General features: G+C 41.5%; 1 protein-coding gene across 2 annotated transcripts in view; it reads left to right on the forward strand.

Moving 5' to 3' along the window:
• The window catches only part of SLF2 (SMC5/6 complex localization factor 2), a 61,334-nt gene that overhangs the window by 13,366 nt on the left and 31,958 nt on the right, over positions 1 to 16,010 (forward strand). The window contains exons 3-9 of one of the 2 annotated variants that reach the window (XM_048858147.2): positions 771 to 1,480; positions 2,593 to 2,650; positions 6,606 to 7,801; positions 10,198 to 10,280; positions 11,162 to 11,281; positions 11,938 to 12,105; positions 14,968 to 15,024. In XM_048858147.2, coding sequence (XP_048714104.2) covers positions 771 to 1,480; positions 2,593 to 2,650; positions 6,606 to 7,801; positions 10,198 to 10,280; positions 11,162 to 11,281; positions 11,938 to 12,105; positions 14,968 to 15,024 — 2,392 coding nt within the window. The remainder of the gene's footprint in view (positions 1 to 770; positions 1,481 to 2,592; positions 2,651 to 6,605; positions 7,802 to 10,197; positions 10,281 to 11,161; positions 11,282 to 11,937; positions 12,106 to 14,967; positions 15,025 to 16,010) is intronic. The other variant, XM_048858148.2, reaches the window with a different exon arrangement.

The following is a 16,010-nucleotide window of genomic DNA, read 5'->3' on the forward strand; positions in this document are numbered from 1 at the left end:
CCCCCGCCCCGTCCTCCCCCAGCCTCAGCTCATGGTGCTACCGGCACAATGCTCTGGGTGGCAGGGCTGGGGAGGGGAGGAGAGAAGGAGGGCGGGGCGTGGGTGGTCGGGGGGCGGAGGAGAGAAGGAGGGCGGGGCGTGGGTGGTCGGGGGGGCGGAGAGAAGGAGGGCGGGGCGTGGGTGGTCGGGGGGGCGGAGGAGAGAAGGAGGGCGGGGCGTGGGTGGTTGGGGGGGGGTGGATGGGGCAGGAGTCCTGGGGCGGCCATCAGAGGGAGAAAAGCAGGGGGGGTTGGATAGGGGTCGGGGGCCAGGCCATGCCTGGCTGTTTGAGGAGGCACAGCCTCCCCTAACCGGCCCTCCATACAATTTTGGAAACCTGATGTGGCCCTCAGGCCAAAAAGTTTGCCCGCTCCGGTCTATGCTGTGCAAAAAAGGTGTGTTCTGAATTTGGGTTAGTTAACTAAACTAGCAGTAGAGAGACAGCAACTCCGTTTTTAACTTTGGTTAGCAGGTTGAGTTAGTCTCTGGGAGCATGGCATTGAACTCAAGCTGCTAATCCAAATTAGTTTTTAACTTGGGTTCCCATAGAGGTTTTAACTCAAGCTGCTAAACAGAGTTAAAAACTGAGTTGCTCTTCACTGCCATGTTAAGGACACACCCTTTTAAAACTGAATTAAGGACACACCTTTTTTTCTCTCTGTAATAGTGTGGTGACTAAATTATGCATAATTAATTTTATATTTTGTATCTCTTTAAATTTGGCAATAAAGACAGAATTGTATTGTGTTCTCCGGACAAAAGAAATGTAAAAAATGGGGATGTTGAACTGTCAGTCATATGTACAGAACGATTTGAAAAGAAAATATCATCTCAGAAGAAAACTAGAAGGGAAAGGATTCCAGTCCAATCTCCAAACAAGAGTCCTGTAATGGATGACTTACTGAGAGGAGCTAACAGAGAGAGAAAGGACAGTCCAAAAATTTTAGAGAACAATAGACCATGCATGGTGCTAAACACAAAGTATCCGAAGGTTGTGGTTCGAAAACTCCTTATGTCTGCAGGCTCTCCCAGCTATTCCTTGACAAAAAAGGATACGACTAGTAAGAGAGAACCTGGGAGGAATGAAAAGTGTCCAATTAAAACAAGAACACCGTTTTATGAAAATGGTAGGGAACAGCGGATTGACTGCGTGGATCTAGAGGAGGCCAGTTCAGATGTTGCCAGCAAATGGGTTTCAACATCAGAAGTTGACATCTTAAAAAACTATGCCAGAAGTAATGGTAACGTGAACAATAAACCTTTGTGCCAAAAAGCAGGGCATTCCACAAAGCTCCAGTACAGCCCCGTTGAATCTCAGTTTTGGTTACCACTGGAAACTTACTGCAGAGAAGGAGAGAAGAAGAGACAAAGAATGGAACAACCTAAACTGCAGCCCTTCAGTCCAGTAAAGGTATTCTTAGGACCAGGTATATCAAATCAGGTATGTCTGCAAGTGTCAATAAGGGCCAAACCTCTGACCAATATTTTAGATGAATGTGATTTACATACAGAATATATTACATAGTATATTGTCTTTTTAAGCAAAGCATTGATCAAGTGATTACTAGCTATTTTTAGGTTAATCAGAAATAACTAGCTGAAAAGTTGCCTGGTTAAAACAGAAGACTACCGAAGCTAGGTAAAGTTTACTCTAGTACACCAAATCTTGAGGACCCATCTGATAATTCATAACGTTAGCCATAAGCATTGAGCAATAGGAAGGGACATTAGCTCTCTTCCTGGCAGCAGTGGTCTGCTTTCATTCTCAATTTTCAGTGCAAACACAGTGCTTTGATGGAAATTGTAGTCCCTCTCCCAGTGGTAAACTTAAATGCAAAGGCAGGTGTACTGATGCTGGAAACCAGTACAAGTGTGCAAAAATAGTATAAAGTGAAGTATATTGATATAACTGATGGCATTTTATTTAAAAAAAAAAAGCTTATGTTTTTTGACAAGGTAATTTTAGGTGAAGCAGTGATCCTCTCTCCCTGTGCGCCACTTTTTAGGTATTTACAACCTTAGAATTAAGGCAGCGGTTCTCCAACTGTGGCTGGGGAGTCCAAAGTGGTCATGACCCTATTTTAATAGGGTCACCAGTGGTGGTGGTAGACTTGCTGGGGCCCAGGGCTTCATCCCTGTGCGGTGGGGCTCTGGCTTCGGCTTTAGCCATGGGTGGCGGGGCTCAGGTTACAGGCTTCCTGCCTGGGGCTGAAGCCTTGAGCTTGGGTTTTGCGCCCTTCTCCCGGCCTGGGGTGACAGGGCTTGTGTGGGCCTGGGCTTTGGTCCCCACTCCTGGGGTAATGTCGTAATTTTTGTTGTCAGAGGGGAGTCGCGGTGCAATGAAGTTTGAGAACCCCTGAGTTAAGGCGTAACACTCTTTTAGATGTGAACCTTACAGCCAAGAGAAACAAAAAGTAGTTTTAAATAAATGGAAATGGCATTGGTATTTTTTTCTAAAATTGAATATGGTATTTATTTCACCAACCGGCAAGCCCTGTTTAAAAACACTGTTACGCTCAACCAAGTAACTTTTTTTTTTCATCTTATTAACAGGGCAATGGATGTCTTTTAAGAAAAAGATCAAGCTCTGCTTCATGGGAGACTGCCTCAGGTAGAAACAACAATGCTAATGATGTAGAATTAGTTGGAGCAAACAGGTTATCTCATTTTAATGATTGTCCTTTATTAATGGCTAGATTCCTTTTGAAGTTTGAATACTCCTTGTATGTGCATGAAGATGAACTGAGACTCTCATAATTTCATAGAGGCTCATCAGTAACTAAGAAACTAAACATGAAACTGTACCACAAATATTCTGTGTTTTTTTTTTTTAAGTAATGTCAGTTAAACAGACCTAACTATTTCTGCTTTGCAGTGGTTTGGTCTGTTGTGGCAAAGTTTAAAAATGACTTGGAGCTGCTGAAAGTATTAAAATACAGTATCTAATTAAGTGGTGCTGTAGCCATGTTGGTCACAGGATATTAGAGAGATGAGGGCCTTTGTAAACTTGAAAGCTGGTCTCTCTCACCAACAGAACTTGGTCCAATAAAAGATATTACCTCACCTACCTGATCTTTCTCTAGTGTATATATAATTAAATCAGGATAAGATATTGCAGAAATGAGCTGTGTTATCAGTTTGCTATAAAAGGATTAAGCATGAATTCCTAAGACCTTTAAACATAGAAACCACAATATTGATTCAAGATTAATTTGGAAATTCCACCTTTACTGTTGTAGTTTTTACAACTTTTGTCTTTTTCAACTTTTAAAAAAAATAATAATGGTTTTACTTTTTAATTAGGGCTGTCGATTAATCGCAGTTAACTCAAAAAAATTAACTGATAAAAAAATTAATTGCACTATTAAACAATAGAAGAATACCAATTGAAATTTATTAAATAGTTTTGGATTTTTTTTACATTTTCAAATACATTGATTTCTATGACAACACAGAATACAAAGTATACAGTGCTCACTGTATATTTTTTATTACAAATATTTGCACTGTAAAAATGATGAAACTTTTTCAATTCACCTCATACAAGTACTGTATTGCAATCTCTTTATCTTTAAAGTGTAACTTACAAATGTAGTTTGGGTTTTTTTGTTACATAGCTGCACTCAAAATCAAAACAATGTGAAACTTTAGAACTACAAGTCCACTCAGTCCTACTTCAGCCAATCGCTCAGACAAACAAGTTTGGTTACAATTTTCAGGAGATAATGGTGCCCATTTCTTGTTTACAGTGTCACCTGAAAGTGAGAACAGGTGTTTGCATGGCACTGTTGTAGCCAGCATCACAAGATATTTATGTGCCAGATGTGCTAAAGATTCATCTATCCCTTCATGCTTCAACCACTATTCCGGAAGACATGCTTACATGCCGATGACGGGTTCTGCTCAATAACAATCCAAAGCAAAGTGGACGGATGCCTGTTCATTTTTATTATCTGAGTCAGATGCCACCAGCAGAAGGTTGATTTTCTTTTTTTGGTGGTTTGGGTTCTGTAGTTTCTGCATTGGAGTGTTGCTCTTTTAAGACATCTGAAAGGATTCTCTACACCTCACTCCTCTCAGATTTTGGAGGGCACTTCAGATTCTTATACCTTGGGTCGGCTGCTGTATCTATCCTTAGAAATGTCACATTGGTACCTTCTTTGCGTTTTGTCAGATCCGCTGTGAAAGTGTTCTTAAAATGAACACGTGCTGGGTCATCACCCGAGACTGCTATAACATGAAATATATGGCAGAACGCAGGTAAAACAGAACCGGAGACATACAGTTCTCCCCCAAGGAGTTCAGTGACAAATGTAATTAACACGTTTTTTTAACGAGCATCATCAGCATGGAAGCATGTCCTCTGGAATGGTGGCCAAAGCACGAAGGGGCATATGAATGTTTAGCATATCTGGCATGTAAATACCTTGCAATGCCGTCTACAAAAGTACCATGCGAACGCCTTTTCTCACTTTCAGGTGACGTAAATAAGAAGCTGTCAGCAGTATCTCCTGTAAATGTAAACAAACTTGTTTATCTTAGCAATTGGCTGAACAAGAAGTAGGACTGAGTGGACTTGTAGGTCCTCAAGTTTTTACATTGTTTTTCAATGCAGTTATTTTTTGTGCATTTGTAAGTTCAACTTGCATTATAAAGAGATTACACTACAGTACTTGTATTAGGTGAAATGAAATATACTATTTCTTTTGTTTTTTACAGTGCAAATATTTGTCAAAATAAATATAAAGTGAGCACTGTACACTTTGTATTCTGTGCTGTAATTGAAATCAATATGTTTGAAAATGTAGAAAACATCCAAAAATATTTAAATAGACAGTATTCTATTAGTTTAACAGTGCGTTTAATTTTTTAATCACTTGACAGCTGTACTTTTAATATATTGCTTTCCTTTTAAACCATAATTTTGTACTATTCAGTATATAGATGTTGCATAAACTGAATTAAAAAAAAAGATTAAACCAAATGAGTAAATCCTAAAGTAATTCCATTGAAATCAATGGAATTATTTTGAGTTTACATTAGAATTAAAGCTGCGAGTCTGTCACGGAAGTCATGGATTCCGTGACCTACGTGACTTCTGCAGCCTGTGCTACAGTTTGGGTGTGTGGGAGGGGGCTCAGGGCTAGGGGCAGGGGTTTGGGTGGTGTGGGGGACACTTATCCTGGGGTGGAGGGCTCCCTGGCTCTCACTGGCATGGCCCTGCACCTCCTAGGTAGAGGAGGGACCATGGGGCTCTGTGTGCTGCCTGTGCCCTCAGGCCCTGCCCCCGCAGCTCCCATTGGCTGTGGTTCCTGGCCAATGGGAGCTACGCAGCCGGCGCTTCTGGCGGGACTGGGAGCAGCGCGCGGAGCCCTCTGACCCCTCCGCCGCCTAGGAGCTGCAGGGGACACACGGAACTAGGTAGGGAGCCCCTGCCTGCCCCACAAAAAACCCCAGCACCAGCAGGATTCCAGACAGCACCCTCCCCATTGAGCACCCACGGCCCCCCACCCAAGTTTTAGTTAGGGGTATATGGTAAAAGTCATGGACTTTTTGTTTACTGCCCATGACCTGTCCATGACTTTTTTACTAAAAATACCCATGACTAAAGCGTAGCCTTAATTAGAATAAATAAGAGCAGAATTTCATTCACTTTGCTTAATCTGTTTTTTTTAAAAAGGACAGATTCATACTTACCTAAAAAGCGAACATCACAAAATTAATGCATAGTTGACAATGTGAGATATTGATTCTGTTTACTTAAATATCAAAATATAGCAAAATAAACAGTGCATGTTAGTGCACCAGTTTTCAGAATAACAGTGCTTTTGCCCAGCTCTGTGTCTCAGGTATCAAATTTAGCTTTAGAAGAAGGCATCCTTGGGTCTCTTTTTAAGTTGGATGGATTTACCAACCAATAGCTTTATATATGGTAGCATTTTTTACCCCCCACCCCCCCCGACCAGGCTGCCAGAGGTGACAATGCCTAATTAGAAATTTGGAATTGGACCACCACCCAGAAGATCAGTACCTATATTTTAAAAGAATCCAAAAGGGAATGGGATCTGATAAGTGTGTTAGTTACTGTGATACTTTTAATTCTGTTTTCAAAATCAGTTTTCAGAAGCCCAGGTATAAATAAATGTATTTGAAATAAATTACTTCAGACTTAACGGAAACTTTCCTCTGTTCTCAGACATGATCCCTCTTCCCTTAGTCTGGGCTACTATAGTCCCTCATATTTTAATTCTAGCATATGGAGCAGGTGCCCCAATATGATACTGAGCTCCTTTCTTAAAAGAAACTGTTCTTATTTCATTGCCAAATTAGTTACAAGTAGTAATGCACATGTATAATCTCAACTAAAGATAACTGATCTTAGCCTGAATACTGTGGGCTAAGTGAGAGAGTTGCTGTTTGTGCTCAAACATTTTGTCAGTTATGTCATTAATGAGGAACTAACAGTTGTCTTACTACTTTTTAAAAGAGGAATGTTGTGACACAGTTTCAAGAGAGACACTGAAACTTTTACAAAATATGAAACTTTTTTCAAACTTTTTCCACAGATGATTCATCTCAATCAAAGCAGGTTTCAAAACCTGAAGTTTCTTCCCCACTTCTATCAAGATGGTCATCTGAAAAGGCTGTTAATATATGGAAAAACCAGTCATTCCGCCTTAACTCAAAAATTTCTTCAGGACTGTCCAAACAAAAAGACTTTCCTGGGAAAAAAAAAAGAATATCTATGAATATGGATTTGAAAAGTTCAGGAAAACCTGTGGTACAAAGTTTGAATGAACCTCATTTCAGCAGGTCGTCTGAAAAATGCCAAAGTAGAAAGTCTGAATTCATTAAACACATTGTACTAGAGTCTCCAGGTAATGGTGTTCTGCAACTAGAGGATGCTGCTATGTCACATAGAGAAGACTTGTCTCTTTCAGAGGAATATTTTGACATAAGCCACAAAAAGGAAAAAGGTAATTCCTCATATGTGGGTTTATCACCTTTAAATTCTGGACACTGTGCTAATAAAAATGACCAAATCCATGTTGCAGATACCAAAGAAAATCAGTTGCAAGCAACCCGCTCACATTTCCTCTTAGAAAAGTCAACATCTTTTTCTCAGGAAAAAGCTACTGTAAAGACTTATATCCATGAATTAACTAAAACTCAGTCAAATACAGTGTGCACAGAAGAAATGAAATGCCTACATTCTTCTTCCCACATTGAAAGTGCTAGTTCATCTCAGGTATTGGAAACTAAGAAAGAGCAAGACAGAGTGAGACAGACTGAACCTATCCTTTGTAAAGATGATAATGTACAGCTTCCCTCAGATTCTCACAAGAACTTTACTAAATCAAAAGAGAACAGTGTAAAGACTTCAGAAGATAATTCTAACTTGCCTTCTGTGGAAACTTTTGAGAAGCCTGTATTTTCAGTAAAGATTGGCAAAGTTGTTGCACGTTCACTGTATTTTGAAGATGGTTGCTCAGCTAATAGCACTAGTTCTTCACAGATTTCAAATGAGTTGAACATTGAAAGCTCCACCATAACAACTTCTGTGTTGAATAGAAAATTAAGCATCAGTTCTGATAGTGAAGATGAGAGTTTTGACTGTAATCTGGACAGCGATGAAGAAGAAATGCTCTTGCCATTGCAAGATATCCTGTCCTCAACTTCAAAATCATGTGCTGGAACTCCAGAGGGAGCTTGTCTTGAGGATCTTTCACAGGACACCTTGACTCCATCACCCAAACGTCCTGTAAGTGGCTAAAATTTTTTTCATCTGAGTCAAATTTATCGGTGTTTTTCTTCTGACACTTCATTGTTTCTTTGTAAGAAGAATCTCTTGTAAAGTCTTGTGTATTTGGCTGTAAAACTGGGTAGTCAGTTCTGATCCTATAACATGGTGAGCATCCTTTCATCGTGTATTATACCACACTCATACCTATGCTATCTGAGCATTTGCAGTGATTACATAAAGTAAATAAGTTCCTTTGGCCTCTTCCACTTGAGCATATTAGTGGTTTCAGGAACTTTGTTTTCCACTTACTCTTCCTGTTAAAACAGAAATAGGCTTTACATTTCCATACTGTCCTGAATGTGGCAAGATCCTTCCTTGGTCTGCTTCATTTCTTCTGGGAGTTCAATATTTGTTGGGCTGGCTGCTGAGTAAGCTGTTCCCCAGTCTCTAGAAGTTCATCCACCTTGATGAATTTAAAAGTAGTTAGCAGTGTTCACTCTAACTTTTTTCCACGCATGTGCGGAATGAATTTTGTTATGTGCACCAGTATGGAGGTGATGTGTGCCATATTGGCGCACATAACAAAATTCATGCGGCGGGAGTGAGGCCGAGGGGTTTGGAGTGTGGGAGGGGGCTCAGGGCTGGGGCAGAGGGTTGGAGTGCAGGGGGTGAGGACTCTGGCTGGGGGTGTGGACTCTGGGGTGGAGCTGGGGATGAGGGGTTTGGGGTGCAGGCTGCCCTGCGCTACAGCGGGGAGAGAGGACTTCCCACAGCTCGCCCTACCCGCAGCAGCACCTGGGTGGGTGGGAGAGGCATCTCTTCCCACCCCCACCCCAGGCTGCGGCAGGTCTGGGACTGGGGAAGAGTCATCTCTCCCCACCACAGCCCTGCGCGGTGCTTAATAGGCTGCTGTGCGACCATGCAGCTTAGTGGGAACCTAGGTAGTTAGTGAGCTGTGAAGGCTCAGGAGGTTGACCTGTGAGCATGAAGTGTTCTTTGAAGTGTATCAGACCATCCTATTGAGAGAGCCTGAATTTCAAGGAAGCTGAGAATACTTGGGACCTTGCAAGAGGTGCCAGGACTTATCCTGCCGTCACTTCTCTTTTTTTCCTCGGTCTGTCCATTAGGATGAACCACATCTTACAATTTACATGAGTATTATGGGGATAACTTAAGGTTAGCACTTTACAAATTATTTGTTCAGTAGCACAACCTGGAAAAAAAGCTGCTTTTTTTTTTTAATTTAAATTTTTATAATAAAATATAAAGGAGGGTTAACTTTAAGCACTTCTAGCATAAGACTTTCCTAATGCAGTGCTCCTAACAGAAGGCTAATTACCTTGAAAACAGCTGATTTTTTTAAAACCTTAGTCAAAGTTGTCTTATATCATGACTACATAAAAATTTATTCTGTTTCTAACTCTTGAAATAATGGGGTCTATGTGTGTGTGCTGTTTGCCTTGTTTCCTGAAAAAACACAAATATTATACACACATGTAATGACCATTAATTAGAGGCACATACTAGATCAGATGTTTGGTCACATACATTTACTGCAAACATCTTACCTAGTTATGCGTCTGTGGAATTAAACGGACACTACAGATAAATAGTGTGTTACTCAAGAATTGCCATGACCATATCTTTTGTGGGATAGTCTCGTGTTTTATTTATTTATTTTTTAAAGGGTGTGCACACAACAATATAGAACAAAAATCAGAAATAAAAAAAAAAAAGCTCCTGAATTGTGCTAAAGCTATCTCGGGTCGAATTTCTAAATGTTAATCAAATGCAGGATCTGGTAAAAGCGCTTCTTCATTCACCACAAAATGTTCCTTTGAGCTTCTGTGATTGCTAGCCCCACCTAGCTCTGAACCCTGTGCCCAATGTTTTAGACTCCTCTATTCTATTGCCTAGCCTTAATTCTCTTCAGCCCTTATTTGGTAAAACCTGGCATCGCTTCCTTAAGAAGTTAGCAAGTGTGTTTGCTTAACTTTTATAGGATGCTTTTCACTGCAGTATCTGACACCCATTTTACGTATCGGTTAAATGAGGCTTAGAGAGGTTGTGATTTTTTTGCCCAGTGCCTCGTAGGAAGCTTGTAGTAGAGCTGAAAACAGAGCTAAGATCTGAGATGGTAAGGCCAGTGTTTCATCTGCTGGTCAGTGCTGTCTGAGAGAAAATGTTTCTGCTCTTTGCAATTGGTTGTGTAATCTGTCAAATGGGGCTCTTTGGCTTAGATTTTATTTTTCAGGATCTCCTGTATGTTTCTAAGTGCAAATTCATATAATCTATCTTCTTGAGCAGGTGGATTAAATTATTATTATGAATGCGGCCTTTTGTCTAGCCGTGAATCCTCTTAAGAAGACTGTTTTCCCCATTATAAAAAAAAAATTCATACTACTTCATTACAGCTTTCTAAGATGCCTGTTGTGAGTCAAGTGTCTTATGTGAACAGCCTAGAGCATCTCTTGAAGGAGAAGGAAGAATCCAAAAGGTTAGCATGTTTGTTGTTTTAAGGTAAATAATACTAATGATACTTGTGAAAAATGCTAAACTTGCTTGTGGAATCATAGGTTCTTTATTCCTCCCAGAACTGGCACAGCATGAGCCGTAGCAAGTTAAGATTTGGCTACTGCTGCCAGTGTGCCTCAATCTGTACCTAGAGGGACCATCTGAATGTGTGTTAATGAGACTGTCAGTAAAAGGACATAGTGTTAGTTGTGGCTTTTGTGATGTGTATACCTGTCCTTAGTCTCATTCCAGTTCCTATCGTCTCCCTTATTGTAGGTCACCAAACAGCTGCTAGGCAGGTACGAAATAAAATTACTTACATAGACTTTTTACTGTCGCTTCTTCCGAGTTGGTTGCTGTTATAGAGGTAGGCCTATCAGACACTAACATCGTTCTTGCTGCATACTAGGATCAGAACAGCCACAGTTTGGTGGGTGCAATCAATTAGCATCCTTCCAAGATGTCCTTAAGGCAAAAGCCATAGGCTGGAATGTGTATTGATGCCAGTTTGTGATGATGGGAGGGGGTGCTATTGACAATCTAGCTAGTAACGAACTTGATCTTAGAAGTAAATTCAAAAGCTGTTTAAAGTAATAGAAAAAGAGTATTCTTCCCGTTGATCTTTTACCTGTTAATAATAATTTCTTGATATTATTTACAAGTAGGATCATACAGCTATAGTAGTCTTCATCAAATTTTTGTTTTAAACTGATATACTCAGAAGAGTACATTCAGCCAGTTTTATCACCTTATAATGTGCTTCATGTGATGCTGAAATCAGAGATCTGAACGCTAATCGTACTTCCGTTCGTTGTAAAAATGGACTAGCAATAATAGGGTGTTCTGCTCTTGCCTCCACTGCAGGATAGATGAACTAGAGAAGCAACTACAAGAAGACATGCAGGAAATTGGACTAAATTCTTCAACTGGAGACGAAGAGCAAGAAAACTCTGATGAAGATAGAGATCTGTCAGAAGAACACAGGTTTTTCCTCTTTAATATCACCTAAATCTGTTTAGTTTCTTTATTCTCCCACATGGGCATGCGTACTCAGTGTAATGTTGTTTATGTCAGTGGTTCTCAACCAGGGGTCTGAGCCCCCCGGAGGGGTCTGAGCAGGTTTCAGGAGGTCCACCAAGCAGGGCCGACATTAGACTCACTGGGGCCCAGGACAGAAAGCCAAAGCCCTGGGCTCTGAGCCCCGACATCTGGGGCTAAAGCCAAAGCCTCAGCAACTTCACTTTGTGGGGCCCCTTGTGGCGTGGGGCCCTGGATAATTGCCCTGCTTGCTACCCGCTAACGCTGGCCCTGCCTTTTATATGCAAAAAACAGTTGTTGTGGCACAGGTGGGCTGTGGAGTTTTTATAGCAAGTTGCGGGGGACTTGGAAAGAAAAAGTTTGAGAACTCCTGATTTATGTGGCTCCTGTAACCTATCCCTGTTACCTCTTTGTTTTTTTAAAATGCAAGCGCCTACTTTATCTTCAGGGTCCTACATAATTACTTGGCAATAACTGTATTGAATCTAGGCTAAAGAGGCTTTTCAGTTTAAGGCTGAAATGTTCATCAGCCAAGGATAAAACTGTCTCAGACAGGTAGTACCAATTATCTAAGTTCACAAGAACAATTGTGTGTATTACAGGGCATTTATAAAGAGGTTTTCAGTAGTATCTGATGCCATTCCTGATTCTCATCCTGGAGAAGAAATATTTCACTTCTCAAACTCTGGGAAAATCTTCAATCAACAAAACCTTGATTTGAGGAATTCTGATTTCATCCCTCAAAATCCTATAGAAAAACTCCTTCTTAGGTGAGGATATTTTTTTTTCCCCTCTTCTTCTCCCCCCCCCCCCCCCCCAAATGTTATTGCCTTTTATTTGCAAGGCTGTCATACTGGCTAGATTTTTCTGAAGAGTTTTAAAAAAAAAAAAAAAAAAGCCTTTGGATGGAAGTGAGTTCTGCTTTACCTTGAAAACCAGTGCTGACCCCTTTATCTGGAACTCAGGTTTTCCTAGGGGGCTTTACAAAACAATTGTGCCACTGCATGAAAGGAGGCTTTGCTGTTTCCCCCTGTAGGTGGGAACCTGGGTCTCCTGCCTAGTGGTAAGGGCTCCAGGTGGCAGCTCTACCTTGTGGGCACAGTTCCCGAGTGGCAGCCCAATCGTGGTGCAGTTCTCAGGTAGGGTAGGGAACCCCAGGTCCTCCCACTTCACTGGGTTCCGATCCAGGGTTGACTTGGTGCGGTATTAGGTCACCTCCTTCCCTGGAGCTCCTAGAGCATATCCTTCTCCCTGTCCTGCCACCCCCAACTATGCTGTCTGGCTGCCTTTTCAATCTCACCTCCAACCCAAGAATGCTGGACACAGGCAGGTGCAGGGCCTCCTGAGCCCGGAGGTGCTCCTTAACCCTGCCTGTCCAGTGAGGGGTTTATAAACCCAGTCACACCACCTCCAGGCTCACTGAACAACCCACCTCCATTTTTCATTAACATGGATGAAGAAGGATTCAGGATAGAGGGCTTCCCCCTGTTTCTGTTGGCTCTTGGAATCCTTGGCCCATGGAATCCTTCACAAGCTTGACAGTTTGCTAAGGCAGACCTGAAAAATACAGTATAATGAATGAAGAAAGTTAGCTGCTTGGGTATGGCAAGACCCAGAAGATCGGGTCTCCTAAAATGGACTTTGAGCTGTAGTACTTGTTGCACTCATTTGTAGAAAGGTTGCCATGCTAAGGAGGATTCAAACAAAAGTTTTTACAGCTTAATCATTATGTTCTGGGGTGACGTGAAGCCTAGAATCCTTCGCGTATCTAATCACGCAGCCCATCAGAAGAACTAGTTGAGTCTCATGACAAAACCCCTAGAACCAATTTAAGCATACGGCTGTCTTGTCATGAGAAAATTTGGAAGTAATGGTAAGTCAGTCATGGCAAACTCCTTCCCTCTTCTTTCCCTTACAGGGAGGTGGCACTTAATTCCTTATCTGTTTTACATTAGCGTTTAGAGGCCCTAACTGAATGTGAAAAGAGGTGAAGTGGCTTGTCTTAGGTCACTTAACACACCAGCTGCAAAAAGAACCCAATTCTTCTGACTCATAATCCAGTTCCCTATCCATCGGTCCATACTGCCTTCCAGAGGAAGGGGAGGGAAACCAAGGGTCCAGCATCTTCTCTTCATTCCCTTTTGGGGAAACAAACAGAAGTGTTTCTCTTCACCTATCATCAGAGGATAAAATTAATAGGGACCTAAAAAAAAGTTACAATCTGTGGCATCCCTATCCCCCTTATCAAGGCTTAATCATAGAACTAAGTCCTTTGTATGCCTGTGTAACCCACAAGAGCGAAATTTCCTTGTACTTTAAATGGCTTCATACACATCACAAAAGCAACAGCTGACACTATACCCCTTTGATAGTTTCATAAAGATCAAAACTCAGTTTTAAATTTCGAACGTTTCACTATTCAGTTTTTAATTTTCCTTTTGCATTTCGCTGAGCTTGGGCAGGAAATTAGACTGTGCTGCTTTTTTAAATTCTTTTTTTAAGTTAGTCAGTTTCACCTCCAGAATCTCTTGTTTTATGATGCTACGGTGTTTGGCTTTTAAATACTGCAGGAAAATATTGGAATGCAAGTAGTTTTCAATTTTTTCTGGTTTTTTTTTAAATTTTATTAAACCATTCCCAGAATAGAGACTGAGGTGATTATCCCTTTCACTTTAGAGAAGGGATATATGTGTATATGATAGAGGTATACAAAATGATGATTTGGACATAGAAGGAAAACTAGATGCTCTTAGTTATCCTTTCTCATAATATAGGAACAAAAGATTCAATAAGATTGTAATTCCACAGGTATAAAACTGATAAAAGGAAATACTACTATGCCTAATTAACCTGTGAACTCTTACCAGAAGTTGCTATAATTGAGGCCAGTGATTCAGCAAATTAGACACTGATGATAAAAACATACATGGTTATATGAGACGGTTGCTTAGAAGGGGTAAAAACACACATGCTTCAAGGTATAAGCCAGTATCTAATTAGGAAGACACTTCATCCGTGGGCTTATTTCACAAGTGTTCACTATAAAGTTTCTTCTGTTTTTCCACTAAAGAAACTGGTAGCCCCTATTTTCAGAGGCAGGGTACTGGACTAGCGGGGGCCACTGGTTTGATCCATCTTAGTAGTGCATATATTTGGTTATAAAAATATAATCCAAATTAGTCTTAGAATTTGTTTTTTCATTAGTAGAGCTAGTACACTGTTTAAAAAGTACATATCTTTAAAACAATTATGCCTTTTAATGAAGACCAGTGAATATTTGAAAGTGAATTATTCTTTCTTAATCTTAAAATTTTCAATGTATATTATGACAGTTGAGAGAGGACTAATTGCTTTAAAATTAGTCACCTGAGTTTGAAAAGTTTTATTATGAATAAGGTACAGCCACTGTAGTAGACTAAGGCCTTGTCTAAACTACAGTTTTGTCGACAAAAGTCAGCAGAACAGTAGAGGTATACACATTGAAATGCTTCTCCTGCTGATGTAATTCTCCTGCTATGCTGACACAATAAAACCACCTCGAGGAGCGGCATAGAATTTATTGCGATGTAGTTAAAGCAATGCAGTGTTAGTATAGACAGCTCACTTGATTATGTCTCCTAATTTGCCTCCAGGAGGTGTTTCACAATGCCCCTCATGACTGCTCTGGTCACCAGTTTGAAGGTACACAGGTATGCACCCCTCCCCCGTTTAAAGGCCCAGGAATTTTTGAAATTCCTCATTTGCTCGGTGTGCGCAGTTCACACGGCATCATCCCGGCTGACCATGCTGGCTTTATGCAGCAGACGCGCTCCTGCATAGAGCCCAGAGAAGCTGTTAGATCTGCTGACTATATGGGGAGAGGAGGCTGTGCAATCACAGCTTCGCACCAGCCATAGGAATTTCAATACCTATGGGCTGATTGCCAGTGACATGCAGGAGAGGGGCACGACAGGGACACGCAGCAATGTCATGATAAAATAAAGCGGCTGAAGCAGGTGTACCAGAAGGCAAGGGAGGCCAACCGTCGCTCTGGTTCAGCACCGAAGGCATGCCACTTCTAAAAGGAGCTGAACGCTATCCTCGGCGACGACCCCACCTCCACCACCAAGAGTCCCGTGGATACTTTGGGGCGAATGGAGACTGCTGACTCAGCCCTGATGAGGAAGTGGTGGACAAGGAGGTGGAGCTGGAGGATGCTGTGCAGCACATGGCAGAGTTGTCCAGTGCCATGGCTAGTCAGGACCTCTTTTCCACTCTGGAAGGGTCTAGCCAGTCCCTGCAGTCCTGCTCTGATGTGCAGGAGAGGGGAGCTCCGGTAAGTGCTCATTTTGCTTTCATACTGCATGGTGAAAAGAGATTGAGCTCTCATGTACTTTGCTATAGGTTGGAGGATGGGGTAAGGGACAGAAATTAACAGAGCCTGTCCATCTATGCAGTGGGGCCACGGCAGAAAAGTTTGTTAGTGTACACAGGGATGTCTCTGGAATCCTCCATAGTGATCTCTAGGAAACTTTCCTGAAGATATTCTGCAATCCTCTGCTGAAGGTTCCTTGGGAGAGTTGCTCTGTTTCTCCCCCATCTGTAGGAAACTTTGCTGCTCCACGCAGCAATTATTTTTGCAGGGACCAGAGCAGTATGCAAGCAAGCAGCCTATGGAGCTAGTCTGAAGCCACCT

Source organism: Caretta caretta, chromosome 7 (genome assembly GCF_965140235.1).
Source record: "Caretta caretta isolate rCarCar2 chromosome 7, rCarCar1.hap1, whole genome shotgun sequence".
NCBI lineage: Eukaryota > Metazoa > Chordata > Testudines > Cheloniidae > Caretta > Caretta caretta.